The 27,925-nt window shown below is 50.1% G+C and overlaps 1 protein-coding gene and 1 non-coding gene across 2 annotated transcripts in view; one reads left to right on the top strand and one right to left on the bottom strand.

The window, feature by feature from the left end:
- Nucleotides 1-4,190: 4,190 nt before the first annotated feature.
- On the bottom strand, nt 4,191-4,266 carry TRNAS-GCU (transfer RNA serine (anticodon GCU)). The gene has a single exon. It is a non-coding gene; the product is annotated as a tRNA-Ser (tRNA).
- Nucleotides 4,267-14,056: 9,790 nt separating this feature from the next.
- Nucleotides 14,057-27,925, top strand: part of ARMC9 (armadillo repeat containing 9) — a 150,130-nt gene continuing 136,261 nt past the window's right edge. The window contains exons 1-6 of the mRNA XM_066280587.1: nt 14,057-14,129; nt 18,418-18,505; nt 19,708-19,833; nt 21,298-21,468; nt 22,934-23,089; nt 27,622-27,714. Coding sequence (XP_066136684.1) covers nt 18,455-18,505; nt 19,708-19,833; nt 21,298-21,468; nt 22,934-23,089; nt 27,622-27,714 — 597 coding nt within the window. The 5' untranslated portion in view covers nt 14,057-14,129; nt 18,418-18,454. The remainder of the gene's footprint in view (nt 14,130-18,417; nt 18,506-19,707; nt 19,834-21,297; nt 21,469-22,933; nt 23,090-27,621; nt 27,715-27,925) is intronic.

Genomic DNA, 27,925 nt, shown 5'->3' with positions numbered 1-27,925 from the left:
CCTCCTCGAGGCTAATGACGCCCCGTCCAGCGGGCAGGCCACACCAGAAACCAGGCTTCACCCTGGACTCCTCAGAGGTCTGTCCAGTCCATCCACCCTCCCCCACTCTTCACTGCCCCTCGTGTAAGCACTTAACTATCTCCCTCTAGACTTGGCCCACTTTAATCCATTCTCCAAAATTGATCCTTTAAAAATGCAAGTCACATTGGTCTCTGGCTTAGAGTCTCCTAGCGGTTGTTAAATGATGCCCAGCTACCTCGCTGTGTGCTCACAGCTATGACCAGGAGCAAGCCATCACCTCTCCAGCCTCCTCTCTCCACTCTTCCCCCTCCCCTACTCGGAACCACTTTCTCTTCCTCCAGAGGTTCGGGCTTTGGGGCATCTCCCAGTCTACACATCTCATTCCCCCTCCCTCTAGGTCCTTAGGTCTCCATGTACAGACTTCCTCCAAGAAACCCACCCCAGTTTTGCCCACCAGATCTGGACTATAGTCTTTCTGCTTCCCAGCACGCAGGACTGCCCCGTGTTGTTCCCGTCACCATATCATCATCTGTTGCCTAGTTGACCTGGCTGTCCTCCCCCTCGTTAGTCTTGCTCATCATGGTAACCCTAGCACATGGTGTCTGATGGCATGTTTGCTGGCTACCTGTATTGTCGAGAACAGAGAAAACCACAAGTCAGCTCTCAGAGCAGTAGGGACAGTCTGTGGGCACAGGAGAGGTGTTTAATTTATCTGTCTCTGAGCTGCATCCCCAGGGAGCTAAATGTCTGTCTGTTCCTCTTCTGCCGTGACTAGCGCTACTGCTGAGGGCTATTTTTCTATTGGTTTTACTCTTTGGGAACCCTGGCTTTTCTTTGCGTGGGTAGGTAAGACCGTGTCTCTGAACTCTAGCTGGCATAAGGTGAGGAAAAATGAGCTTGGGCAAAGGTTTTGTGGCTTTGTCCCAAACCCCTCCCCAGCCTCCTTCACCATCATAAACGAGACAATACTTCCACTTTCTCCAGAAAATCCCTTAGCAGGTGCTTAGCTTGATTGTTTCTAGAGCTCAAGTTCCTTTTCTGCTCTTTCATTTTTTACAATTAAAAGCTTAACCAAGGTCACTGGCTTGAGCCAGGGGTCACCAGCTCAGCTGGAGCCTCCCGGTCAAGGCACATATGAGAAGCAATCAATGAACAACTAAAGTGCCACAACTATGAATTGATGCTTCTTATCTCTCTCCTCCCCCCATCTCTTTCTCTCTCCCCCCCCCCTCGCTAAAAAAAAGTTAAGGGCCCTTCTAGCCCAATCTGCATAATGGGATGATGATGCACTTTTGGGTTCAGATCCTGATCTTGTTCCTTAGTGGTTTCCTCATTTGTACAGAGGAAATTATGCCCCCCTCAGAGTTGGTGCAGGGATTAAAGGATAATTGTGAATTGCTCAGTGCTCACTAGGAGCTGGACGCCACTGAGAATCATGTTATTTGAATCAGAACGGTAGGGCCTAACCCCTCATTTTACACATGAGGACACTCGAGAGTGAGGTGGCCTGTTCAGCATGAAGAGCCATTTTCCCAGTTGTGTTTTCAGTTCATCTTCTCATGAAGCTGGTCTCTGGCCTATGTTCAGGGCCTGTTTGACCCAAACAGGCAACCAACAAATGGCAAACAGCCGTTTCTTTGCCTGTCCTGTATCCACACTCCGCCCAGGTGGTGTCTTCCTGAACACCCCTAAGCCTGCATGTCGTTTCAGAGAAACAGAAGCAGTGTCTGCAAACACCCACAGGCTCTCCGGCAGCCTCGTCAATGGGCATGTCCCATCCCTCCGCGGGCGTCTGCGCAGCTCCTTTGCTGCGTGCACTCATTGTTCTCCAAATCAAAGTGATTTGTTTATAATAAAATTGCATCTGGAAGCTAATAACCTTCAGAGACCTTGGGCATTATGCAGAGCTGGGAGTTGGCAAAGAGTTGGACAGAGATAAAGAATTCCCCATCAAGTAGTATTCCCATGACCTGCTGTGCGCAGCCTCTGACTTGTGCCACGATCTCTCGGAAGCCCTGGTTATGTTAGAAAGATTGCAGAGGTTTACAAGCGTCCAAGCCTTTTTTCCACTTGCGCTGGGTATGAACTAGCCTCTCCAGAATAAGGAAGGGCAGGTAAACGTCCCCTAAGCAAGTTCCTGCCTTTGTTCCTGGACAAGGAGCCTGGTGGAGCTACTCCCGCCCACCTCGCTGCCAGCCCCGGTAACCGGTCCCTCCGAGCAGCCCTCAGGCACCAGCGACGCCCGGTTGGCCAGGAGATTCGTTGTTTGCCCGTTGTTTCCTGTGTGTGCACCGTGTTTGTTTTCCAGTCCTATAAATAAGCTCCTTAATTACAAGCCCCAAGGTCTCCCCCAAAATCCCTGTCACCAGTGTTTGATAAATAATGCCTCTTGGTTTCAGATTAAATCATTGCTTTAGCTGGGGGAGTCTGGTGATGCCCTTGATCCTGACTTATTTTTCTCCATGGCACTTTCCGTGTGTTTGTGTGTGGTCCGTCTCCCCCTCACCCCCCTTAGCATGTAAACTACATGGAGACAAGGGGCTTTGTTCTTGATGACCACTGCATTCCAAGTGCCTAGAGCAGTTCCTGGCTCATTGGAGGCATTCAGTAGTATTAGATGGGGAAGGGACAAGGTGGGTGGATGGACAGATGCGTGCGGAACATGCATTTAGCTCCTGTGTGCTAGACACTATGCTTACCACTATATTCACACTACCGTGTTTCATGCTGACAGTTGTTGAGGGAAACGTTACTCCTATCTTACAGAAAAGGAGGCTTAGGACGGCTAAGGGTACAGAGCAGCCCAGGGCACGCTGACTACAGAGCCTGCTTGTTTTTGCTTTTGCGTTTGCTTATACTTCAGCTAGTCCGGCAGTGACTCAGCAGCTCGGGAGCCCAACGCAGAAACCCAGCAGGTCTGGCCGAGTGGCTCTGATATGCGTGGTCCTGAGACCACACCGCAGAACATGGTCCTACGCACAGCTGCCTCCAGAAAGCCTGAGTCCCTGGCCGTTTGGTTGGGGTGGGGACACGGGGGTAGGAAGGACCCCAGAGTCGCTCCAAAGGATGTCTGGCTGCCAACAGAGTGTGAACATCCTGGGGATGGAAGGTATATCTCAAAGGAGAGGTCCCTAAAAAAGAAATCAGTGTCAGAGAGTGGGCGTGCTGTCCTGCGGTGAACTCTAGGACAGGGCTCTGTAGCGCCCGTGCTAGATGGCACCAGGCCTTCTGGCTCTCTGACTTCCAGGCTCTCCTCCCGCACTCTCCTCCGCGCGCTGTGACTATCCATCAGGAAGGGCTTGGGATGTGTCCGCCTGGTAGCAGCCCATTTCCTGAGATGCTGCTTCTGTCTTTCCCAGAAGAGCCAGCAGGGGCCGCCAGGATGCACCACTTCCCCTGAGGAGTGCCCCGCGCTGGCCCCCAACCTGAGACTGGTTGCAGTGACCCAGGGTGATTGCTACCATCACATTACCCAACAGCGAGTGGCCTGAACGTGGTGCCTCCGCCTCTCCGCTCTCAGTGCTCGAAGGGGAACTGTGTCCAGTCTGTTCGGGAACTGTGTTCAGTCCACACATTAGCAAGGGGAAGGCCAGAGGCCCACGCTCCAGGGTCAGGCCAGGACAGCAGGCCAGATTTCCCATCAGCAGACAGCGCCTGCTGGAGCCGACATAGCCGAGGCTCGGGAGAAAATAATTTCATTTTTCTTTTTTTTTTTTTTCTTTTTTTTTCTTTTTTCTGAAGCTGGAAACAGGGAGAGACAGCCAGACTCATTTTTCTTAAAAATAATTTGATCAACATATATTTGGAATTTTAATAGTCTTTATGGGGAAAATAGACTTCCTTGCATATATTTTGTGGTTGAGAAATGTTTTTCTTTTTTTTTTGGTATTTTTCTGAAGTGAGAAGTGGGGAGGCAGACAGATAGACTCCCACATGTGCCCGACCAGGATCCACCCGGCCTGTCCACCAGGGGGTGATGCTCTGCCCATCTGGGGTGTTGCTCCATTACAACCAGAGCCATTCTAGTGACTGAGGCGAAGGCCATGGAGCCGTCCTCAGTGCTCCAGCCAACTATGCTCCAGTAGAGCCTTGGCTGCAGGAGGGGAAGAGAGAGACAGAGAGGAAGGAGAGGGGGAGGGGTGGAGAAGCAGATGGGCGCTTCTCCTGTGTGCCCTGGCCGGGAATCGAACCCGGGACTTCCACACAGCAGGCCAACACTCTACCGCTGAGCCAACTGGCCAGGGCAGAAATGTTTTTCTTTTTAATGCGAGCGAGGAGTCATTAAAGGTCCTACCCCAGCCTGAACAGAGACGCTTAGTCTGCCCTCAGTCCCTCTGCATTCTCAAACCTCCGGTTCGAGACAAAGCAATGCCCTGGCATGGAGCCGGAGCCGACCTAATAAGGAAGATGGGCGGACTTCGCATCGGAGGGGAAAGCCAGTGGACCAAAGCACACTGGGAAATTAAGTCTACAGATGACTAGCTCTAGCTCATACTTCTATAGCACAGGAGAGAAGACCTCAGAAAATCTCCTTCACTCATTTACTCCCATTCTTGAGCACCTTTTTTTTTTTTTTAATTTTTTTTTTTTTCTGAAGCTGGAAACGGGGAGAGACAGTCAGACAGACTCCCGCATGCGCCCGACCGGGATCCACCCGGCACGCCCACCAGGGGGTGATGCTCTGCCCACCAGGGGGCGATGCTCTGCCCCTCTGGGGCATCACTCTATTGCGACCAGAGCCACTCTAGCGCCTGGGACAGAGGCCAAGGAGCCATCCCCAGCGCCCGGGCCATCTTTGCTCCAATGGAGCCTTGGCTGTGGGAGGGGAAGAGAGAGATAGAGAGGAAGGAGGAGGGGCTGGAGAAGCAAATGGGCGCTTCTCCTATGTGCCCTGGCCGGGAATCGAACCCGGGTCCCCCACACGCCAGGCCGACGCTCTACCGCTGAGCCAACCGGCCAGGGCCCCATTCTTGAGAACTTCTATAGTGTTTGCAGTCCTGCCACTGTCTGCAGTCCTTCAGGTGACGGATGTCTGTGCTTTCGTTTCTCCAAGGAAACTGGTGACCTCCTAGCTCAGCCCAGATTCGAGTGGATACAAACTGGCCGCAGTCCACTGAGACTGGTTCAGGGAAGAGCATGAGGTCCAAGTCAAGCCCATCCCAGTAAGACCCAATTCTGGGACATCTGTTCTAACTACTGGGACCCACTCTCTCTTCCACTTCTGACGTGGCCTTAAGCTGAGCCTTCCACCACGTGCAGCCTGAATGTGACACCAACCCAGAAGAACTCAAGCTAAGAGGCAGATCCAAATGGCATCGTGTGAGCCCCGAATCCAGCTGTACCTCCGCCTGCAGACCACGAAGTTCCATGAGCAATAATTCTCTGCTTAAGCAAAATGTACACTGCTTGGAGTTGAATTTGGCATTTGATACCAAAAGATATTGATACTTTGAGAGGAGCCCATTGAGGACGACTGTTATGGGCTGAATTGTGTCCCCTCAAAATTCCTAGGTTGAGCCTGACCTGTGGTGGCGCAGTGGATAACGCCTCGACCTGGAAATGCTGAGGTCGCCGGTTTGAAACCCTGGGCTTGCCTGGTCAAGGCACATATGGGAGTTGATGCTTCCAGCTCCTCCCCGCTTCTCTCTCTCTGTCTCTCTCTCCCTCGCTCTCTCCTCTCTAAAAATGAATAAAGAAAAAAAAAAAAAAGATTTAAAAAAAAAAAAAATTCCTAGGTTGAGGCCCTAACCTCCAGTACCTCAGAATATGGGTGATGAGGAGAAGGGGCCTTTCAAGAGGGAGTGAGGTTAAAATGAAGTCACATGGGCGGGCCTCGCTCTGAAATGACTGGCGTCCTAACAAGAAGAGGAGATTAGGATGCAGGCAACACACAGACCAAGGAACAGCCATAGGGGGGCACAACGATCTGCAAGCCACCCCTACCTACACCTCGATCGTGGACTTCCAGCCTCTAGAACTGTGATGAAGTACATTTCTGTTAAGCCACGCGGCCCACAGTGTTTTGTTACGCAGCCCTAGCAGACTAACAGAGGGTGCTTAGGAGGGAAGAGGTGAGGCGACTGAATGTAGAGGGCGTGAGGGAAGGGAGCCAGGGTGAAGACCTCACAGTCATCTGCAGGGAACAGGCCTGAGCTAGGCAGGAGGAAGCCATGAGCAGAAGAACATGGCTTTGAGGGAAATTTTAGGCCAAATCGTCACAACTCGGTTGCTGACGACGTCTAAACGGAGGGAAGGGCATCAAGCTTCTTGCTGGAAGCTGACGGTGCCGCGTCCACTCGGGAAGGGAGCGAGGTCAGAGGTCCCAAGTGGCAATTAGGAGCTGTACCTGTTTGTCCTTCCTGCGTCCTGTGCCTCTTCCCATACCCGGCTATTCGCTCCTGGAGCTGGGCTTGGTCAGTTCACCTTTATATCTCTCTCCTCCACTCCCACAGCCCGGAGCAGTGGTTCTCAGTGTGGGGCAGCTGTCCCTGGGAAGGAGGCGCTGCCCACACTGGAGGGGCATTTTGGGTTTCCACAGTGATTGGGGCACCCAAATGGCATTCCTGGTGGGAGCCCGCCACACCGGACATCCTGTAGTGAGTGGCTGGGGTAAGGCCGGTCTTGGTCTCGTTCAGAACTTGACCAAGAGCTGTCCCTCCTTTTGAGCAGCTAGCCTCCACTAGGCTGCAGGGCAGTAACTGCCCCAGGCCAAGCGCACCAGACTCCTTTTTATGTCTCCTAGGTAGTCCGCCAAGTGTTTACATGGAATATATTATCTTGTAATCCATTGCTTGCCTTTTATTTCTTTCTATTACAGTTAGGGCATTTTGATGGTTATTTTTAAATTATATAAGTAAGTAGGTTTTATTATCTGGGAGTTTCATTTCAGGATAGGAAAAGGTATATTGCAAAATATGTCGTTAAAGGGGGAGTCTGGGAAAGTGGAGCCTCTGCAGCCAGGGTGGCCCGGCAGCCTCTGCGGAGCCCCTCTAAGCCCCGCCCCCCCCCCCCCCCCCCCCGCGCCGCCTGATCCCCCGCAGGCCTGGGCCCTGTCGCAGCCTCTACCCTATAAGGCCCTGTGAGTGCTGAGCAGAGAAAATGACTGCGCGCCCAGCTGGCACTGCTGTTCTCACAGCTCCCCTGAGGGGAGTGGGCGGGGCTGCGATGGGCAGGACAGCCAAGCAGCCTCCCCGGAGAGGGGCCCTCCCGTGGCTTGTGCTTCCCTGGGCCCCCTGCCCCCAGGGGTTTCCTGATTAGAAGATCAGGAGCAAGACAAACTTTCAAGTGCGAGAAAGGAACATTATTACTTGTGGACAACCCCTGCTACATATGTAGACACATTTCTATAGTACAGAGCATTCTAGAAAATGTGAGTCAGGACAGACCAGAGCCGTGAGGGTGCTAAGGACCAGGATGAAGGAAAACTGTCCTTTGTCTTGGCTTTGTCCCAGGTCTGAGATCTGGGTTTGGCACTTCTGGCTGGGTGGTTGTGTGGCCACAGCTGGCCTGGTCTGAGACCTGGCCTTCCAAAGACCCAGACAGCTAGACACAAAGGCCTTGGTGTCCAGACCAAGACCTGGACACTGAGGGGACAGGGCCACCATAGTGCACGACCATTCAAGGGAACCGCTGGATGCAGCAGCCGGTCAGCCAGCATCCCCGCCTTCTGGGAGGGCCAGCCTCCTGATGCTCCCAGGACCCCTCCCCGGGCTCCGCCTCTCGGCCCCACCACTGACTGCTTGACTTCTTTGCCCTGTCCTCTCAAACCACAGTGCTCGGCACAGGAAGTGCGCTCAGCGGATAGACATGTGACTCACCCAGGCAGAGGTCAGCTGCTTCTCCGGCTCCAGGACCCCGGTAACCTCACCCGGTTTTCCACTCATGCCCACCTATAACAAGGACTCAGCTCCCCTGACAAGCCCCCCCCCAAGACTCCCCCCACAGAGAAACATGCGATGGCATGAGAGGCCCTGAGGGACAGTATTAGTGTGAATTAGATTTGACCACAGTTCTCTGAACAACCAAAGTGACAGCAGCTTAGATAAGACAGATGTTTATTTCCTTCTGTTCATCAAACTTGTGGGTAGTTAGGTCAGGGGTGGCCTGGAGCCCTGTGTCAGGGACCCTCCTTCCTCTATCTTGTTTTCCTAGATCCATTTTTCCTGGACCTTCTCAAAGCAGGGGCTGCAAAAACTCAGGGAGAGGAGGTGACTTAACTTTATCTACCTGAAACATTCGAGCCTGGACAAGGCACTATTACGCGAATGAACATTGCTCCAACATCTGTGCCAGCTTCAGCCCCTCCCTCGATCTTGGTCCAGGCTCCTGGGACCTGGTCCAGGCATGGAGTCACAGAAGAACAAGGCCATTCCTCTAATTCAAAGTGCGAGGCAGGGAGGAGGGTACCACATCCTTGCCTTGTGGAAGTTCAGACTCCTCCTTGCAAGTAATCAGCTTCAACGTGCTCAGCAAAGGAGCCTGCACTCCATACACGCAGAGGGGTCCAGAAAGCCAAGGACAGGGTACAGCCACCGCAGGAAGCGCTGGGATCAGACATGGTGTCCTCAGACTCCAGGGAGACCCCTCCCAGGGGCTCGGTTCTGTGCAGGCACCCACGGCTCTGGGCCCACATGGTAAGGGCCTAGCCACAGCAAGAACTGGTTTTCAGGCCCCGTTCCGCCCAGGCCACAAACAGAGCCCAGACAGGAGACAGCAGTGCAGAGAGCTGAGGTTCATTGCTGGGGTCCCTCACTTCCAGCTCTGTCCCAGGGAGGCTCTCTCCACCTCTGACTTCCCCATGATGTGAGCCAACAGTCCCTTTGGGTTGAAGCTGTTGTGAGACTGGTTTCTGCCCAGGCTGTGGAGGCGTGCTAGCCTGACTCTGTAGGACCTGAGACCCCGAGGACAGAAAGGGTTGGGGCCCCACGAAAGGGAGGCAGCTCACGGGGAGGAAGGCCGAGGGTCGCCTGGGTAGCTGTGCTCTTCTTCCCTCCCAGGGTCGGGACTGGGGACCAGGGCGGTGTCGGGGTGACCGAGTGGCCTAGGAGCCAAGGACGGGAGGAAACAGTGATTCCCAGGCCGCCCGGTGGGGACTGTCTCTGCTCCAGAGCGCCTGGGATTTCTGGGAACCTGGCCGCGCTCTAGCCGCGCGGCTGGCACCGCCCGAGTCCGAGTTCCTGGAAGTGACCGCCGGGGCAGGCGTGGGCGCGCCTGCAGCCAGGCCCGAGCCGAACCTCCGCCGGGCGGGGCCCGGGTCCAGTTAGGCTGGCGGATGCCCAAGACCCCGGCTGATCCCACCCTTCTCAGGGCGGAGGTCACTGCAGCGACCGCACGCCCCCGATCCAGGCCCCTGGGTGGAGCGCGCTCCTTCCCCTTCCCGGGGCGGGGCGGCCACGGTCCACCTGGCCCGGGAGCCCGCCGGCTGGCGCGTCTGGGCGTCGTACTGGGCTGCGCGGCCCGCTGCGCGCGCTCAGAGGTTTATCCCCGCGGGCGCCAGGCCGGGGCTGGCACGCCCGCCCGGAGCCCGAGCTGTCTGGCCCGGCCGAGATGCTCCCGGCGCCCGCACTCGGAGCGCCCACCCCAGCCGCCCAGCGTGGGCCTGAGCATGTGCATTCTACGGTCCCGCTGCTGCTGCTGCGGCCGCGCCGGGAAACCGCACTGGGAAAGGCCGGGCGGGCCCAGGTTCTCTGTCCACAACCGCTGCTACCTCCTTCCCTCTAGACATGTGCATACACATTTCCACAGTACACAGCGTTCTAGAAAGTGTGAGTCATAGTTTCATCTTCGACTTTTCGTGTGTCTATTAGTACAAGGCTTCATCTGTGGGGCAAGGAAATCTACATCTTAGCCTTGACCGCAGGTTCCACTGAGCTTGTCGGTCTTTCATTACTGGAGGGGAGAAGGGTAGAAAGGGAGCTGTAATGTCACCATGTGCACCTTTTAGCATCATGAATTATTCTTTTTATTGTTAAGATTAATCAACTATGTATTTGGTAGCCAGTTGTCACTTTGTCTCTAGTCCATATATAGGCCTCCCCAGGGGTGGGATTCAGTGGGTTTGCCCCCGTTCAGCAGAACAGATAACCTAATTTTTTGTTGAGTTCAGCGAACCGGTGGTTAAAATGGCACTTGTCATCAGGGTTCTCTCAGGTGGGCGCCTGGGCAGCTGCCCAGTGTGGAAATCACACACTGACATTTCTTACTCTTTTTTAACATTCATCTGCGCAACAGCGTATTCTAAGCATCTGTAATCATGTTCATTCTGTCCATAGGTGAAAAACATTGCAAGTGAGGACGCCAATCAAGAAGCAATATGGAAATATCTTAAATAACAGTTTTATTGTTTTTTTATCAGGTATTATTTAATGTTTTTCATTAATATTTTAAAACTCAACATAATCCAGTTTTGTGCATCTCTTTTATTGTTCTTATTTAAGTATTAAATGCATGAAATAATAAACTACCTTTTGATATATCATTTTTTTATATATTTAAAACAGCCATTAGGGCAGAGAACCAGTTGTTAAATTATTTGACTTGCACCCCTGGGCCTCACCATGAACACAATACATGATCCTATGAAGATGGTCTGAGGCAGGTAGGACCGGCACTTAGGCTCAGATGACTGGGAGCCAGGACGTGCTTGGTAGCTTGCAGAAATCCCCTCTGAAGCTGTATCAGGGTGGCTCGGCCCCATCCATGCAAAAGACAGGATGGCCACGTAACTCAAGGTGTTCTGTGTGTGCCATATTTGCTGTCCTCAGGGTGTGTTGACTTGAAATCACCCAAATTCAGTCACTTTAGCATCAACTCTCCCGGCTCAGGCCAACATACCACCCTCTGTGCTCACATCACATGCCCTGCAGTGTAACTTATTTATGTATTTAAAAGGTTTTATTTATTGATTTCGGGGGGGGGGGAGAGAGAGAGAGAGAAACATTCATATGTGCCTTCACCAGGCACGTCTAGGGTTTCAAACCAGCAACCTCAGAGTTCCAGGTTGATGCTCTATCCACTGTGCCACCACAGGTCAGGTTAATGTGTGTTTTTAAAACTTGCTTAGAAACAGTGATATTCCTCACAATAAATCTTAAGTGCCTGTATCTGGAAACAGCCCTGGTGAGAGCCCCAGCAGAAGTGTACTTGTTTTGAAATGATCTCAGATTCAGATTTGCTTTCCTGGAAGTTCATTTTAAGACTTGATCTTTAGGTCAACCTTATTCAGACCACAGAACTACTGGGGGCTGTGATGTGACTCACATCCCTGGGACAGAGCAAGGGCAGTACTCAAAGCCCACATGGAAGTCTGGTCTCCCCCAGGTTCAGGCCTCCCCGCATTCCTGCTCACTGACAGCTCCCTGGGGGGGTGTATTCCCAGCAGGGTGTGCTCGCCTTCCAAGAAATCAAGCCATCTGTGGGAGACACCAACATCCAGTTCCTCCACTTCTCTCGTCGACCTGCACCCCCACACATCATGAGTGTTGGGCAGTGACTAAACGCAACTTTCGTGGAAGGAAATCCTTTTTTCCTAAGCAGCGTCTTGCAGTAGTTCATCTTTTAATTTGTGCCTGCTATTTCTGTAGGTTCCTTGTCCCACCCTCTGATTAAATCCAGACGTGGCGTTTGCTCAGAGACGTGTTCTTGGTCTGAACTCCCTCTGCAGGAATGCGGAGACAAGCTCAGTCTAACTGGCTGCCAGATTTGTTGGAGCAGCGTAGCCTTACAGGGCTTACTCTAGGTGGCTCACCGCCTCACTCAACTCAGGGGGTGCTGTTTACCAGGCTCCTTCTCGTTAGGGATTTGTACGCTCTTCCCCCGCTTTTGTCTCAGCTCTTTGCCCTTCATTAGAGACAGCGGCCAGACAGTTAGTTGCCTGTTACAGCTGCAAGGATGACCGCATTCTAGAGCTGTGTCACATGCCACAATGATGCATGGCTTCCCACCCCTAAGGAGTGCACTGCTGGGGCCCACAGAGGGCTGTCAGCTGCAGAAGACTCAGTTTTGTCCCACCCTCAATGCAGAGCTCAACTCAGTCGCTCTGATGTCCAGGGCAAGGCTGGTTAGCACCCCTGAAGCATTCTACATATTCCGAGAACAGAATTTGGCATTGAGTTTTTCACAGCAGCAATATCTTGATAATCCCAGAATTTGAGTGATGGATTTAGGCAGACTCTTTAAATACAACCTCTCCACTTTTGTTTATGTTCAAATTTTTCATAATTAAAAATTTAGGAAAGTCATCTTGGGCCCACTGGCAGTTTGGGAAAACTGGAGTGTTCAAACAAGAACATCCCATTTAGGGCCAATGGAGTGCTTGTCAAGTCTTAAGAATTGGGAAGGGTAGGCAGAGGATTCAGTGTACTGCTCTGAATTCATGGAACACATAGAGCAGAGCCAATTTGCATAGTGCCCAAGTGAAACTTCAGCCCTGAGAAGTTTTGCCTTATGACCCTGGACCATTGGCTCAGTGGTAGAGCGTGAGCCTGACATACGGATGTCCAGGGTTTGATTCCCTATCAGGGCACATAGGAGAAGCAACCTTCTGCTTTGCCACCCCTCCCCTCCCTTCTCTCTCTCTTCTTCTCCTGCAGCCATGGCTCGATTCGTTTCAGTGCATCAGCCCCTGGTGCTGAGGATGGCTCCATGGAGCCTCTGCTTCAGGTACTAATAGCTCAGTTGTGAGGATGGCTGCAGATGGGCAGAGCATCAGGTCCAGATGGGGGCTGTTTGGTGGGTCCCTGTAGGGGCGCATGTGGGAGTCTATCTCCCAGTCTCTCACTTGGGAAAGAACTGCAGTGAGCCTTATCCAAGTCATGTAAGGAAAAGTAGTTCTTTTTGGTAAACCACTTCCCAGAACAAAAGAAGTGGAGGGATTTTTTAACTACCACTGTTCTCCATAAGCACTGGGCTCAGGTAAAGTACAACACTGTTAATCTGTAAAATTGTGAAAACAATATCCACATTATAGATGTGGTGTGAGAATTAAAAATAACCCGTGTAATTCACTTAGCATATACATAGAGTCACCATATTTAGCAAATAAAAATACTAGACAATATAATGTCCTGTATGTTCAAAAAATGGCAATATTTGGGATGATATACTAAAAACGTATCTTAAATTAAAATTTAACTGGCTGTCCTGTATTTTGTGTGACAATCCCAGGCACACAGTGAGTTAACAATACGTGTTAACTTTCATTATTATGAACAGGAAAACTATTTACAATTATTTCCAACCTGGACAGAATATCTCCTCCTGCTAAATCCAGCTTTTCTTTGAAGACAATCTCAAAAGAGCATGGGCGGGGCTGGTGGCTGGGGAGATGGTGGTCAGGGACTACCTTAGGGCTTCCTCAGAAGACTGCCTTCCCCATGCTCTCTTCCCTGTCCCCACCTTCTTGAAGCATGGAGATGGAAACCTCTCTAGCTACCTCCCCAGCCTCCAGCTCAGGTGGTTGACTTCAATCCAAAAGCACCACGGGCAAGGAGAGGTCGGACTTGCGCTCCAGTTTTATTTTCAAAAACCCAAGTTTCACGTGGTAAAAAGCTTTCTTTAAAGTCCCTGGAAACTGCTGTAGGGGGGTGGACCCCTGATGCCTGGAGCTTTCAGGCAGACCTTGGGCGACATTTTTTGGGTCTAAGGAGGACCTGGGTCACTCCAGTAAAATGGGAACAATGAATCCATCTTTTTGCGCGAACACCGTACAGAAACCTTCCCCTGCGGGTTCCGTTTTCCCTGTGATACAACGAGCTCCTCGAGGTTCGGGGTTGAGCCGGCTCGGGCTCATCCCCAGAGCTGGGAACCGGGCCAGGACCAACGCTGGTGGAAGTGAAGGAAAGCGGCTGGGAGCGCCGGCGACGCGGCCGCGCAGCGTGCGACCCCCCAGCGCTAACTTCCCCCTACTTCCGGCCCCGGGAACGTTCGCCTCCCCAGTTCCCAAAGCTCCCGCTTTCCCTCCCAGTACGCTCCGCGCCGGCTGCGTCCCGTGATTGGCTGCGCCTCCTCACGTGACGTCGAGCTGGCGGCGGCGGTTGCCGGGGCGACGGCTGGAGAGGTGGCAGCCGGGCAGGGTAGGCGCGGGTTCCTACCGTAGAGCACCGGACCGGGTAAGTACGTCTCTCGATGCGGCCGGGCTACGCGGTCCCGGGGCGGGAGGAGCTGCGATGGGGCTTCTCGTCTGCGGCCCAGGGCTCTCCCTGCGACGTGGGCCCGAGGTGGCCGCCTGGACGTACCGAGGACAGGCCCAGCTGCTTCCCGCCGGCAGTAGTAGTCCCTAATCCGTGCTGCAGTGGACCACACTTGGAGGGGACCCCATGTCCTCCAGCTAGGTAGTGGCGGCGCGAGCGGGGGCCTGGGACTTCTAGATCCACCCTCTCCGTTTTGTCCATCACCTAAGTCCCACTTCGCAGGCACCCCGGTTAACTCCAGATTTCATCCAATCTAAGCAAAATCAGGATGCTTACTAAGCAGATCCTTCCGGCGACATCCCACAGCCTTCCCCTTAGTCCCAAACCCTATATCATAGAGACATTCAGAAGCTGCCGCAGCAATCCTCGAACGCGGAGGAGTTCTCTCTAGTTGCTGCGTGAAATGGAGCAGCGGTTCTTTTGAATGGACATAAAAGTCATCCGGAGAGCTTGTTTAAGAGAATTTCGGGGCATCGTACCTGCCATGCTGTTCAGTAAGGGCACGGTGGTGCTAGGAATTCCTATGTGCACAGGCATCCGGGTTGTTCTGATTCAGGTGGTCCAAACTCTGAGTAATACTGTGTAGCAGTTAACGTTGGTTTGGATTTAAATTCCTACCTTGTCACTTAGTAGCTGAGTTACTGGGAGCACCTCAACCTCCCTGAGCCTCAGTGGCCTCTTCTGTAAAAGGAGTATATAAATCACGTTCACTTCTCAGGTTTATTGTGAAAATTAAATGGGAAGTTTTTTTGCACGTTGTCTGGCATACATTAAATCTTCAGTAAGTGAACCTATTGTAATTTAAAGATTTAGAGGAAATTTTGTCATTTTTAAGAATGTCAAGAGTAATAGAGTACCCAACAGTGGTTCACCTTCAGTGATAGAAGGTCACCGCAGAATCTTATCCAAATGATGGTTGCAAAGAACGTCCCTGAAGAAATGACATTCACTGAGTACAGGAGTTTGCCAAATGAAGGAACACATGAGGAAACTGAAATAGGCTGTGCAAAGGCCCTGAGAGAAGGGGGAGTTTGAGTTCTCAAGAATAACCAAGTGTTCTTGTTCTGGGACCTTCAAAAATGCTGTTTCCTCCATTTGGGCTTCATTTACTTGTCGAACATCTTGGGTTCCTCCCGGGCACTCTGCTAAGTTCTGGAGATAAAAAATTTTAATAATAGCTTCTTGCCTTGGTAAGCTGGGTGATAAGTGTAAAGCAGAAAGTGATGTAGATCTGGCACATGGTGGTGCAGTGGATAACGTAACGACCTGGAATGCTGAGGTCGCAGGTTTGAAGCCTTGGGCTTGCGGGATCAAGGTACATACGACAAGCAATCAATGAACAACTGAAGTGAAGCAACTATGAGTTGATATTTCTCACTTTCCCATTCCTCTCTCTCTCCTCTTTTTGTAAAATCAATAAATAAAATCTTAAAAAAGAAGTAAATGTAAGGTACAGAGGTACCCAGAGGAGAGAGGATTGCCTTGATGGGGATGGAGGGGGAGGGGTTCACGGACGACTTCCTAAAGGAAGTTGTCTGAACGAAGCCATGAGGTAGGGCAAGTTCATCCATCAGAGGGCTTAGAAAGAGCATGTATGGTGGGGGAATGCCTGGGGGTTCACTATTGGTGGGGCCCAGTGTGGGGCATTGGAAGAAGGGTGCAGGGAGAGAGACAGGGGTGGTGGTCCAGGGAAAGGCTGGAGGGGTGGTGGTCCTCAAACAGTAGCTGTCTTTCTCCTCACGTGGATCTGGCAGGCCTGGAGGTGGCAGGTGGGGCCTGTGTCCTCTTTGTTCTTATTGTTACTTCCAGATCACCGACCCCCTCCTTTGAAGTACATGCCATAGGCTTTACCACTTGCCACCTCTTCTTGGGGCAGTCACCTTTCAGAGGCACGGGTGTTTTTCTTGAAGACTATAGCTCCTGGGTCACTGCCTACCTCTCCACCTTCTCAACTTCATTTTTTTTGGGAGGGGGGTTTGTATTTTTCTGAAGTGAGAAGCAGGGAGGCAGGGACAGTAATAGTTTATTTGAGCAAAACTGATGACAACTGCTGGGAAGCAAGATCACAAACTCTCGAGAAAGTGATAGTTTTGCAGTTTTGTTTATGCATTAGATTAAGGAGGGAATGTAAGGAAGATTACATGAAGGTGGGAGAAAGCAAGGCTGGAATTAGATTACAACATAGTTAACAATGTGCTTTCGTTTTTATTTTATTTTTATTTTTTTATTTTTCCAAAGCTGGAAACGGGGAGAGACAGACAGACTCCCGCATGCGCCCGACCGGGATCCACCCGGCACGCCCACCAGGGGGCGACGCTCTGCCCCTTCGGGGCGTTGCTCTGTCCCGACCAGAGCCACTCTAGCGCCTGGGGCAGAGGCCAAGGAGTCATCCCCAGCGCCCCGGCCATCTTTGCTCCAATGGAGCCTCGCTGCGGGAAGGGAAGAGAGAGACAGAGAGGAAGGAGAGGGGGAGGGTTGGAGAAGCAGATGGGCGCTTCTCCTGTGTGTCCTGGCCGGGAATCGAACCCGGGACCCCTTGCATGCCAGGCCGACGCTCTACTACTGAGCCAACCGGCCAGGGCAATGTGTTCAACTTCATTTTTGATTTCAGCATCCTAGCTGCACAAATTTCTCCGTCCTCCTTACTTTTAGGCATTTTTTCCTCCATTGTCCTTATCCACCCACCGTGTGGTCATGATTTCAAACACCCATTCCCCTCTCTGACTTCCAGCTCACTTTAATGTGCCTCTTTTTTTTCTGAGGGGCTGAGGGAGAGAGAGAAACAGAAGGAGAGACAGGAAGAGAGAAGTGAGAAGCATCAGTTCATAGTAGCATCACCTTAGTTGTTCATTGATTGCTTTCTCATATGTACCTTGACCGGGGGGCTACAGCAGACCGAGTGACCCCTTGCTCAAGCCAGCGACCTTTGGGCTCAAGCTAGCGACCATGGGGTCATATTGATGATCCCAATTCAAGCCGACAACCCAGTGCTCAAGCTGATGAGCATGCACTCAAGCTAGATGAGCCTGTGCTCTAGCCGGCGACATCGGGATTTCAAACCTGAGACTTCAAACCTGCGACCTGGTCTACCATCTATGCACTGCACCACCACCGGTCAGGCGTAATGGGCCTCTTATGCAGGTCCTCATCTCCATTACTTTCTCACTGGCTTACGATCCTCTTATGCACCCCTCCCCCTCCTAACCTCACTGAGCGTCAGTGCTCCGTGGGTGTTATACTTGTTTTCTCCTTCCCTGTCTCCTGGAGAATCTTGGCTCTGGTTGACCTAACTCAGACAGAAAACTGAAAATTGTGCAGACTTTTTGTCAACATTTAGTATTTTTACTTGCGGGCAGAATGAGGGATTAGTGACTTCATTTATATCAGATTCTAATGCGCAGCCCTCCTAAAGTAAATGAACTGACCTTATCCTTAAACTCTTCTGTTTTAAATAGACTTTGTGGTCTCGGCTATTTGAATTACACATATCACATTGTAGCACATTAGAAAAGTCTAATAAGAAAATTACTCTTCTTCAATCTCACCAGCAGTCTTTGCCTTCCCCATTTACTCCACCCTCCAGCCCTTGTCCACATTCACGTTTGGAGTAGAAAGAATTACTGGTACTAATTACACGGAAGAATCACTTTGGACTTGAGTGACCCTGTTTCCCAGTGCTGCTGTAACCACTTACCATAAACTCAGTGGCTTCAAACAACACGGTTGTTACCTTACAGTTCGGGAGATCAGCAGTCTGCGATGGGGCTCGCTGGACACAGATCGAGATGGTTGTAGGGCTCGTTCCTTTGTGGATGCTACAGAGGAGAATCCCTTCTTTGCCTTCTCCAGCTTCTGGAAGCTTCCTGCTTCCCTTGGCTCCTGGCCCTTCCTCCACCTCCAGGCTGCCACTGGTAGGCTGAGTCTTGCTCACCCTGTGCGGACCCTCCTGCTTCCCTCTTCCCCTTGTAAGGACCCCTGTGCTTGCACTGGGCCTGCCCGATAATCCTGGCTCCTCTCCCTGTTTTAAGGTCGTGCTTGGCAACCTTAATGCCACCTGCAGCATTGTAAGGTGGCACAGTGACAGCAGCCTAGAATTAGGATGTAGACAGACATTTTGGGGAACGCTACCCTGCCCACCATAGCCACCGTGTTGTGATTTCCCCGATGGTTAAAATGAAAACTCTTATTTTGTGTTTTTGCCTTGTAGAGATTTTCGCTGTGAGAATTACCAGAAACCTTTCAATATGGGGGATATCCTGGCTCATGAATCCGAGTTACTTGAACTAGTGAAAGAGGTAGGTATGCTCTACCGTGGGGCACAGAGAAAGACTGAAAACTTGTAAAGCCTGTGATTACAGCATGGCGAGTTCTATAGCGACTTGCAGTGTTGCTTCTGTGGTTACATCACGGTTATCTGTTTTCCATCACACAGCTTTCCATGTGCTTACATTTTGTTTTCATAACTAAACTGAAATCTTAAAGGTACTTTTTAGAATTCTTTTATTTTTTTTTATTGATTTTAGGGAGAGAGAGAGAGAAACATCAATTTGTTGTTCTAGTGATTTATTTATTCATTGGTTGATTCTGACCAGGGATCCAAACTGCAGCAATGGTGTACGGGGGCAACGCTCTAAAACCAACTGAGCTACCCGGCCAGGGCCGAGAATTCTTTTAAAGAAACTACCAGGAGCGACACGTGGTTATGGTCAAAGATTCCAACAGCATGGAAGAATAAGCATTGAGTGTCCCTGCCCACTCCATCGATGACCGTGGCTAATGGTCGAGCGTAGTATCTTCCCGGACTTTTCTCTGTGAATGTTTAAAACATAGTCACGTTTGTAGTTTGTTTTACAAAATGAGATGGCACCATTCACACTGTTCTGAACATCTTCCTGTGATCCTCACGCTTTTAATGCTGTCGAGTATTCCATCGAGGGTCAGCACCGTAGGGACGTAGGTCATGCCTGTTAATGGACATTTAGGGGTCCCACGCGGAGGGCTTCTGCAACAAGGGACCCATGCCTGATGCTTTTTGGTGTTCTCCGCTGCCTTCAGTGTGGGGCCGGCACGTAGTTGGTGCTAAAGGAAGAGTCCCTGCTGCTTTCCTGTGTGATTCAGTGGTCCGAGAGGCAGCGCTGGAGTAGGGACTGGGGCTGGAGTAGGGACTGGGCGTCCACCTGCAGCAGCCTGGGGATGTGTTTGCAGGATCTGTCACAGCCAGGGGCAGGGGAGGGGGGACGGCAGGGCTGGGAAGCCACAGGCAGGAGGGGAAACAGAAAGCTGTGAGCGGCAGACTGGAAGGAGGGCGGAAGGCCGCTAACAGTAGAGGAGCACGTGGTTGGAATTCAGGGCGGGGGGCGTTTGAAGAAATTACTTCTTCCAAAGATGACAGTCCATTAACCGCATTAGAAATTGGTGATAATATTGACCTGGCGCAGTTACTTTGTTGATATGTTATATCAGAGAACTGTAGTTATGTTTGTGTTCTCTTTTATAGTATTTGGTTTTTGCTGAATTTGAAGACACCTTGAAAACATTTTCAAAAGAATGCAAACTAAAGGGAAAACCATTAACTAAAACAGCAGGTGGCTCTTTAAGGGACTCCAAATCATTGATAATCCAGGTAACTTTCTTTACTTTTTTTTTTTTTTTTTAGTAAGAGAAAGGTTACTTAGAAAGTCACAGAGGTAGAAGAAATGGTCTTTAGGAAGCAAGTTAAAGAGGCAAGAGAGGGGTGCAGCGTACCCAGCGGGCTCTGGTCGGGCCCTGTGTCTGCTGTGTGCTGGGGGCCGGCAGGTCCAAAGCCCAGCTCCCCTGTGTGTGCCTGGGAGGTCTCTGGGCACAAGGTTTTTATTTTCCTTGTGGTTTTTCTTTTATTGTTATTTGTTTATTTCTTTTAAATTTTAGAGAGAGGAAGGGAAAGACAGAGAGATCTGTTAATTGTTCCACTTATTTATGTATTTGTTTGGTTGATTTTTTTTATTTTTATTTTTTGTATTTTTCTGAAGCTGGAAATGGGGAGTCAGTAAGACAGACTCCCGCATGCGCCCAACTGGGATGACCCGGCACGCCCACCAGGGGGCAACGCTCTGCCCACCAGGGGGCGATGCTCTGCCCATCTGGGGCGTCGCTCTGTTGCGACCAGAGCCATTCTAGCACCTGAGGCAGAGGCCATAGAGCCATCTCCAGCACCCGGGCCAACTTTGCTCCAGTGGAGCCTTGGCTGCGGGAGGGGAAGAGAGAGACAAAGAGGAAGGAGAGGGGGAGGGGTGGAGAAGCAGATGGGCGCTTCTCCTGTGTGCCCTGGCCGGGAATCGAACCCGGGACTTCTGCACACCAGGCCGACGCTCTACCACTGAGCCAACCGGCCAGGGCCTCGTTGGTTGATTCTTGTATGTGCCCTGACCAGGAAGCAGGCCCGCAACCTTGGCGTATCAGGGCGCTGCTGTAACCAACTGAGCTACCTGGCCAGGGCCTACAGCCGCAAGTGTTTGACTTAGGCCTGAGCCCTTCCCTTTCGGAGGCCGTAAATGTCTCGTCGACTCCTAATAGCCAGATTTGATATCACAAGGGGGTGGAAGCCAGGGCTGGTCTGCAGGAGCCTTAGCCTATGGAGCCTGAAGCCCTGTAGACCTCCAGTTTCCTTGTTCTTTTTTTTTTCTTTCTTTTCTTTTTTTTTTTTTTTTTTATTTTTTATTTTTAGAAGAGACAGACAGGAAGGGAGACAGATGAGAAGCATCAACTTATAGTTGTATCACTTTAGCTGTTCATTGATTGCTTGTCATCTGTGCCTTGATCGGTGGGGGGGGGGGGGGGACTCCAGCCAAGCTGGTGAGCCTGCGCTCAAGCCAGCAACGTCGGGGTTATGAACCTGGGACCCCTGCATCCCAGGCTGGCGCTCTACCTACTGTGCCACCACTGGTCAGGTGACCTCCAGTTTTCTGTCCCTTACTTTCAAAAAGGAGACTTGTTTTCTCACACTGAAACCACAGAGTAATGGGGTCTCCGAGGTATTGGGAAGGTTGCGAGGGGTGCTGGGATAATGGGCACCCCCGTGACCGGGTTCAGTCTGATGTCTTCTTCGCAGAAGGACCTGACCGCTGCCTTTGACACTGGAGACCAGAAGGCGTTCTTCGGTCTGTGGGGAGAGCACATTCCCAGCTCCATCCGAGACGGTGACTCCCTGGCCCAGAAGTTGGAATTCTACCTTCACATCCATTTTGCCATCTATCCTCTGAAACACTCCGTGGGGAGACCTGTAGGTTCCCCTTGTGATGCGGGTTGGTCCGAATCGTGTGTTCAGGGAGAATGATAGCTGGTCTTCCAAATGAACATTAGTTTAGTGCTATGGCCATTTTATCATATTGCTAAGGGGCATATGTCTTGTGTTCTGATGAATGATTTTCTGCTTCATTCCCAGCAGTTTATTTTCTAACTCACATGGAGAGTTATTTTCTATAATGAAAGCTATATTGTTTTCCTGAATACCTCAAGTTTTTGAAAACAGCATACGTATACTTCATGTATGTCTAAGAAAACACATGTGCAGACCACATATTAGAAGAGAAATTTAAGCATTAGCAGTGGGAAAAGGGTATACCTGATTGCGTGGGTCCATTTGAATAGTAAGTTGAATTCTGCTTCTGCAGCCTTTGTCAGGGCAGGGCTGGGACACGCGGAGAGACGAGGGCTTTGCCGGCGAGGCGTGAGACGGAAGGGGAGCAGGGCCAGGCTGACATGTGACCCCGTTCACGGTGGCTTCTCCATGCACTGCCTGCCGCCCCGAGGGCCTGTGTCACTGAGGGAACTGTCTGGGGGCTGCGGGAGGGTTGCGGGTGCAGGGGCAGCTTTACAGTAACACCATGCTAGGGGCTGCTCCTCCAGAGAGTACTCCTGTGGGTACGATCATGGGGGATTTCCATCTTGGCGTTTATTTATTTTCTAATTTTTTCATTTTGGTAGAAGAAAATCACTAAACAGCGTACACTTTTTATATCTGGTGGTCAGAAGAGGGTGCACGATGTAGGGCAGTGAGAAGCAGGGCTTGGAAGGACAGGCTTCCCCTGCGTGTGCGAGGCCGTGGGGGTGACACCGGGGAGGGCAGGGTGGTCTGGGAAGGAGAGCCCCAAGGGCAGGGTTAGAATCGCGACTCCTCTGTCCTCCGAGGCCCAGGAGGGAATAGACAGCCCAGGAGGACTGGCCTGGCCGCGGACTTCACAGGGAGTCAGTGCAGCGGGCAAGGCCAGTTCTCAGTGACCTTCCGGAAGGAAAGGAAGGTGATGTGGAAACTTCTGTTTCAAAGAAGTCTTCACCTTCAGAAACCTCCCCTTCGGGAATCACGGGAATGCACACAAACATTTATGGTCTCTGAAACATGGGAACAATGTACGTATCTCACAATGGGGAACTGAGTAAAGAGATTGAGACGGACCCACAGGTTGGAGCTTTGTCTTGCCAGTAACAAGGATGGTTATGATGAATCCTAAGGATGTGAGAAACGGTAATAAAGTAAAAGGCAGCACACTGAACATGCATCTCTCCTCTGATATTCCTGACAGCTGGATAGGGGTGCAGAGGGGGCTGATGTTAGGATGACTGGGGGCAGCGTGCCTGCCAGGCCAGGGGAGGGGCCGCCCGGGACGTGGCTGGAGAGAGGCTGGCATGGACAGGTGGACGGGGCATCACGCATGGGACCTCAGGTGAGCGTCTCCTGTTCCTCGTAGGACAAAGAAGAACTGGATGAAAGGATTTCGTATTTCAAAACCTACCTGGAGACCAAAGGGGCGGCGCTGAGCCAGACCACAGAGTTCCTCCCCTTCTACGCCCTGCCGTTTGTTCCCAACCCTGCCGTGCACCCGTCATACAAAGAGCTCTTCCAGGTGAGTGACAGCCTCTGAGCCCTGTGGTTTCACCTGGTTTACGCTGGTGCTTCCTGATTGATGCTGTAAAAAGCTAAAACCTGTGGCCTGACCTGTGGTGGCACAGGGGATAGACTGTCGGCCTGGAATGCTGAGGTCGCCGGTTCGAAACCCTGGGTTTGCCGGGTCCAGGCACCTATGGGAGTTGATGTCTCCTGCCCCTCCCCCCCTTTCTCTCTCTCTTTTTCTTTCTCTTTCTCTCTCTCTCCTCTCTAAGAAAAATGATAAATAAGATAAAAAGTTCAAATTTGCTTCTGGTATAGTTTAAGAATATTCGCTTTAACAAACTTTTCTTCTACCATACAGTGTGATGTTTTTGGTTCCACCCAGACTTGTTAATCCTGACCAACATAAATATTTTTTTAGGATAAAAAAAATATAGATTTTTATTTATTCATTTTAGAGAGAAGAGAGAGAGAAGGGGGGGAGGATCATGAAGCATCAACACCCACACAACATAAGTATTTTTAATATACTAACACCTTAACTCGTTCCGTGTGTACTTTTCCAGTATGGGAAGAATAACTTATTCTGTATATTAACAATTTGTTTCCTGAAAATGAACTAGAGTCTTTTACACAGTTGCTGGCCGTGTATATTTTAATTTGTATTAAAGTTCTCATTTGGCATATGTATATTTGGTTACTTGATTTGTACGTTATTTCTACCAGGCTATTTGTCTAGCTCTTTTATACTTTATTTAAGTTAACATTTCAGCATAATACTTATTAACAGGCTTTACTTAACAGAAATTTTTGTTCACTTACTAAAATTAACATGTCCCACCGAGAGTTTTATTGAAATGTATTTTGAGCCAACACTCTTTTGATGTAACTCGGTTGCTTTTTCTAAAGATCTCAGTTTCCAAAATCTGCGTGGAGCTTACCCCTCTGCCATTGAACAGCTTCCTTTCAGTCTCCTATTCCGTCAGCGTCAGTAACTTTCGCGGCCCTTCCACGATGCTGCTAGCCAGGTGCTTGACTGACTCGTCAAAGCAGCCTTGTTGTGAAGCAGCCTAAGCTGAATTCTGGGCTTGTTTTTCTGGTCAGCCCAAATTTAGTGTGACCGCCTTCTTCTGAAGGTCGAGACGGAAAGGTTAGGAAGGGGATGAAACTTGAAAGGGACGTCAGGTTTTCTCACAGTGAAGACTTGTGTGGCTCAGCTTAGCTCGGCGTGAGGTGGAGCGGGCTGTCAGGGAGGGTCCCTCCGAGGCTGCAGGCACGTTTGCATCAGTATTCATGGAGTTTAGTACAATTTTTTTCTTTTGCTATTCTCTACACAAGTTCTTTTTAATGGTCCTCATAGATGCTTTTGTGTGTATGCATAACAACATCTAGAATTAATACCTTTATTCTCTTCCTGACCATGACCACGATTTTTGAATGCATCAGCCTCATTCATTCCCTTTCCAATTTATGTGCTATTATTGTCAAATATTTTAGTTATTTACTTTAACCCCACAGATCAAAATTGTTTGCTATTTTAGGCAATCGCTGTGTATAGCTTCACCCTTACATTTGCCAGTATTTTGCTTACTGTTCCGTCTTGCTTTGAGAACCTGCCGCCTGGGGTCATTTTCTGCTTCACTTTAAGTGTGTTCTTTTAAAATCCCCTTTGGGGCCCAACCAGGTGACTCAGTGGATAAAGTGCCCACATGGAGTGCCAGAGGTCACGAATTTGACCCCCAGTAAGGTCACGTATGAGAAGCAACCACTGAGTTCACAAATAAGTGGAACAACTGAGTGAAATAACAAGTTAATGCTTCTCTCTCCTCCTTCCCCCTCTTCCCAAATCAGTGGGGGGGTCTCCTTTGGTTGTGGACCCCCTTCTTTCTGTTTTGTTTGTTTGAAAACGTCTTTACTGCATTCTCATACAGGGTCAGAATAATAGGCTTATAGTTACTTTCTTTTAGTCCATTGAAGGTATTATTTCATCTCCCAGCTCCCACTGTTGCTGTTTTGAAGTTGGCCATCAGGCTAATTGCTGTTACTTTTATAGGCGATCTGTCTTTTTCCCTGGCCTTTAAGATTCTGTAATTTCACTGCAATGTGTCTAGGGGCACCCAAATATTCTGTTTTATTCTTTACCGTGTCTTGATTTGTGTTGACCAATACAGCAGTCCTTTCCTTTGATTCTCTCCTGGATAGTCGAGCACAGAGAGCCTGACATGGGAGTGTTTCCTGCAGCTGCCGTAACAGCAGACCACAGACAAGGTGTCTTAAAACGAGAGAAATGTATTGTTTCACAGCCAGAAGTTTAAAATCCACATGTCTGTCAGGAGGGCTGCGCTTCCTGCAGAGCCTCTCGGGGAGGACCCTTCCTTGCCTCTTCCAGCTTCTGGAAGCTTACCGTGTCACTTGACTGGTAGCAGCATAATTCCAGCCTGTGATTCGGTTTTTTGTTTGTTTGTTTGTTTGTTTTTAAAGAGAAAGACAGAAGAAAAGAGAGAGAGGGAAGCATTCATTTGCGGTTCCACTTAGCTGTCCCTCGTTCACTGGTTCTCCCCATGTGTGCCATGACTGGGGGTTGAGCTCACAACCTTAGTTTCAAGTCAACGCCGCTCCGACTGACCTAGCTAGCCAGGGCTTCTCTGGTCTTCTTTACATGGCCATCTTCTTTCTGTGTCTGTGTTATCCTTTTTCTTATAAAGACACCATTCATGTTGGATTAAGAGCCCACCTTTGCCTGACCTGTGGTGGCGCAGTGGATCAAGCATTGACCTGGAACGCTGAGGGCGCTGGTTCAAAGCCCCGGGCCTGCCTGGTCAAGGCACATACAAGAAGCTACTATGAATTGATGATTCCTCCTCCTCACCCTTTCTCTCTCTCTCCTCTCTCTAAAATCAATAAATAAAAATGGAAAAAAAAACCTATCTTTCTCCAATGTGACCTCATCTTAACTAGTTATATCTGCAACAACCCTATCCCCAATGACCTCACATTCTGAGATTGGGACTTCAACATATCTTTATATTATTTTTTTAATTTTAATTTTTAAAAAAAGATTTTATTGATTGATTTTTAGAGCAGAGAGAGAGGCATGAGGTAGAGGGAGGATCAGGAGCATCAACTTGTATTTGTTTGTGTGTGTGCCTCGACCGGGCAAACCAGGGGTCTTGAACCAGCGACCCCAGTGTTCCAGTTTGATGCTTTATCCCCTGGGCCACCACAGGCCAGGCTCAGCATATCTTTTTAGGGGACACAATTCAACTCATAACATATACACATTAGAAATAAACTTATTATGCTGTGTCAGGGAATTAAAAAGCTTTTTAAAATATAAGACTTTGGCCCTGGCCGGTTGGCTCAGTGGTGGAGCATCGGCCTGGTGTGCGGAAGTCCCAGGTTCGATTCCTGGCCAGGGCACACAGGAGAAGCGCCCATCTGCTTCTCCACCCCTCCCCCTCTCCTTCCTCTGTCTCTCTCTTCCCCTCCCGCAGCCGAGGCTCCATTGGAGCAAAGATTGGCCCGGGCGCTGGGGATGGCTCCTTGGCCTCTGCCCCAGGCTACAGAGCGACGCCCCGGATGGGCAGAGCAACGCCCCCTGGTGGGTGTGCCCGGTGGATCCCGGTCGGGCGCATGCATGTGGGAGTCTAACTGCCTCCCGGTTTCCAGCTTCAGAAAAATACAAAAAAAAAAAAGAAAAAAAAAAAAATAAGACTTTTCTGCTTATCTGAAAGTATTTTTTCAAAAGTCAGGCAACACCCTGGGTAGACTGGGTGGGTGGGGTGGGTGGCGTGGGTGAGGCTATGAGGCCAGAGAGGAGAGAGAGGGGACAGGTGGGAAGGTCTGTGGGAGATGGGGCAGAGTCTCAGAGGTCAGTTGGTAGAAATTTTTAGTGGTCCAGCTTCATTTCAGTGGAACTTCTGAGTTGGGGTGGTAGACATTTTTGTATAAAGACTAAGGAAAATTTGCCCTGAGAAAGATTGTTGCTTGTCACACTTTTTTCTTTTGCTGCTTAAGTCATTTTTTCTTTCTTGGTGAGAATTATTTGAGATAAATAATTTATTTTAAGGGGCAAATCAAACTAAAAGATATATCATAATTCTTGACATGATAGAGTACTTGGGGTACTTACTGCCTTTTCCTTACCGAGGTGAGGTTTATGGAAGCCAGCCCCTTTCCTGGGGAGCCTCTCAGTGACTTAGGGACCCTGTGTGCATCCAGTGCGTCATATGCCTGCCCTGTACTGAGTTCTTTTTGATGTTCAACCGAATAAGGTTACTTGTCATGCTTGTGTTTAAACCACTTGAAATATTCAAATCATGTACAGGGTTATTTTTTCCTTGTTTATGAAAGAATTCTGTTTTCCCTTTCTGCAATGGGTCCTGGAAGCTTCTGTAAATGAATTGGTCAGTTGTCCTAAAGCCTGTTATACATCACCACATCACTGCCAGAACAGCGTGCTTATTTGACCCTAACGGCCACAACTTGACGATGATGTTGGCATTTATGTGATGTAGCTTTTATTTCCTTGTTTTTTCTTTCCTTCAGGATTCTTGGACTCCAGAATTGAAGTTCAAGTTGGAGAAGTTTCTGGCTTTAGTGTTTAAAGCCTGTAACACGCCAAAGCTTTTAACATTATATGTATCCTTTTGAAGCAGACAGAGGCCATCAACGGTGTTAGAGTAGTTCACTGCTTTAGGCTGCTCACAGATAGAGATGATTGATTGTGCTGCTTCCACACGTACAAGGTGATGAAGCGTTAGTGGGAGGCTGTTCCAGGACCATAAAGGGCTGAGTTCTATGGCACCAGGGCTCTGACACTGGACAGTGTCTTCATTTTCTGTCCTGTGCT

Source organism: Saccopteryx bilineata, chromosome 5 (assembly GCF_036850765.1).
Source record: "Saccopteryx bilineata isolate mSacBil1 chromosome 5, mSacBil1_pri_phased_curated, whole genome shotgun sequence".
Lineage (NCBI taxonomy): Eukaryota > Metazoa > Chordata > Mammalia > Chiroptera > Emballonuridae > Saccopteryx > Saccopteryx bilineata.
Note: the sequence above shows the minus strand (reverse complement) of the source record. Positions and strands in the feature narration are given on the sequence as shown.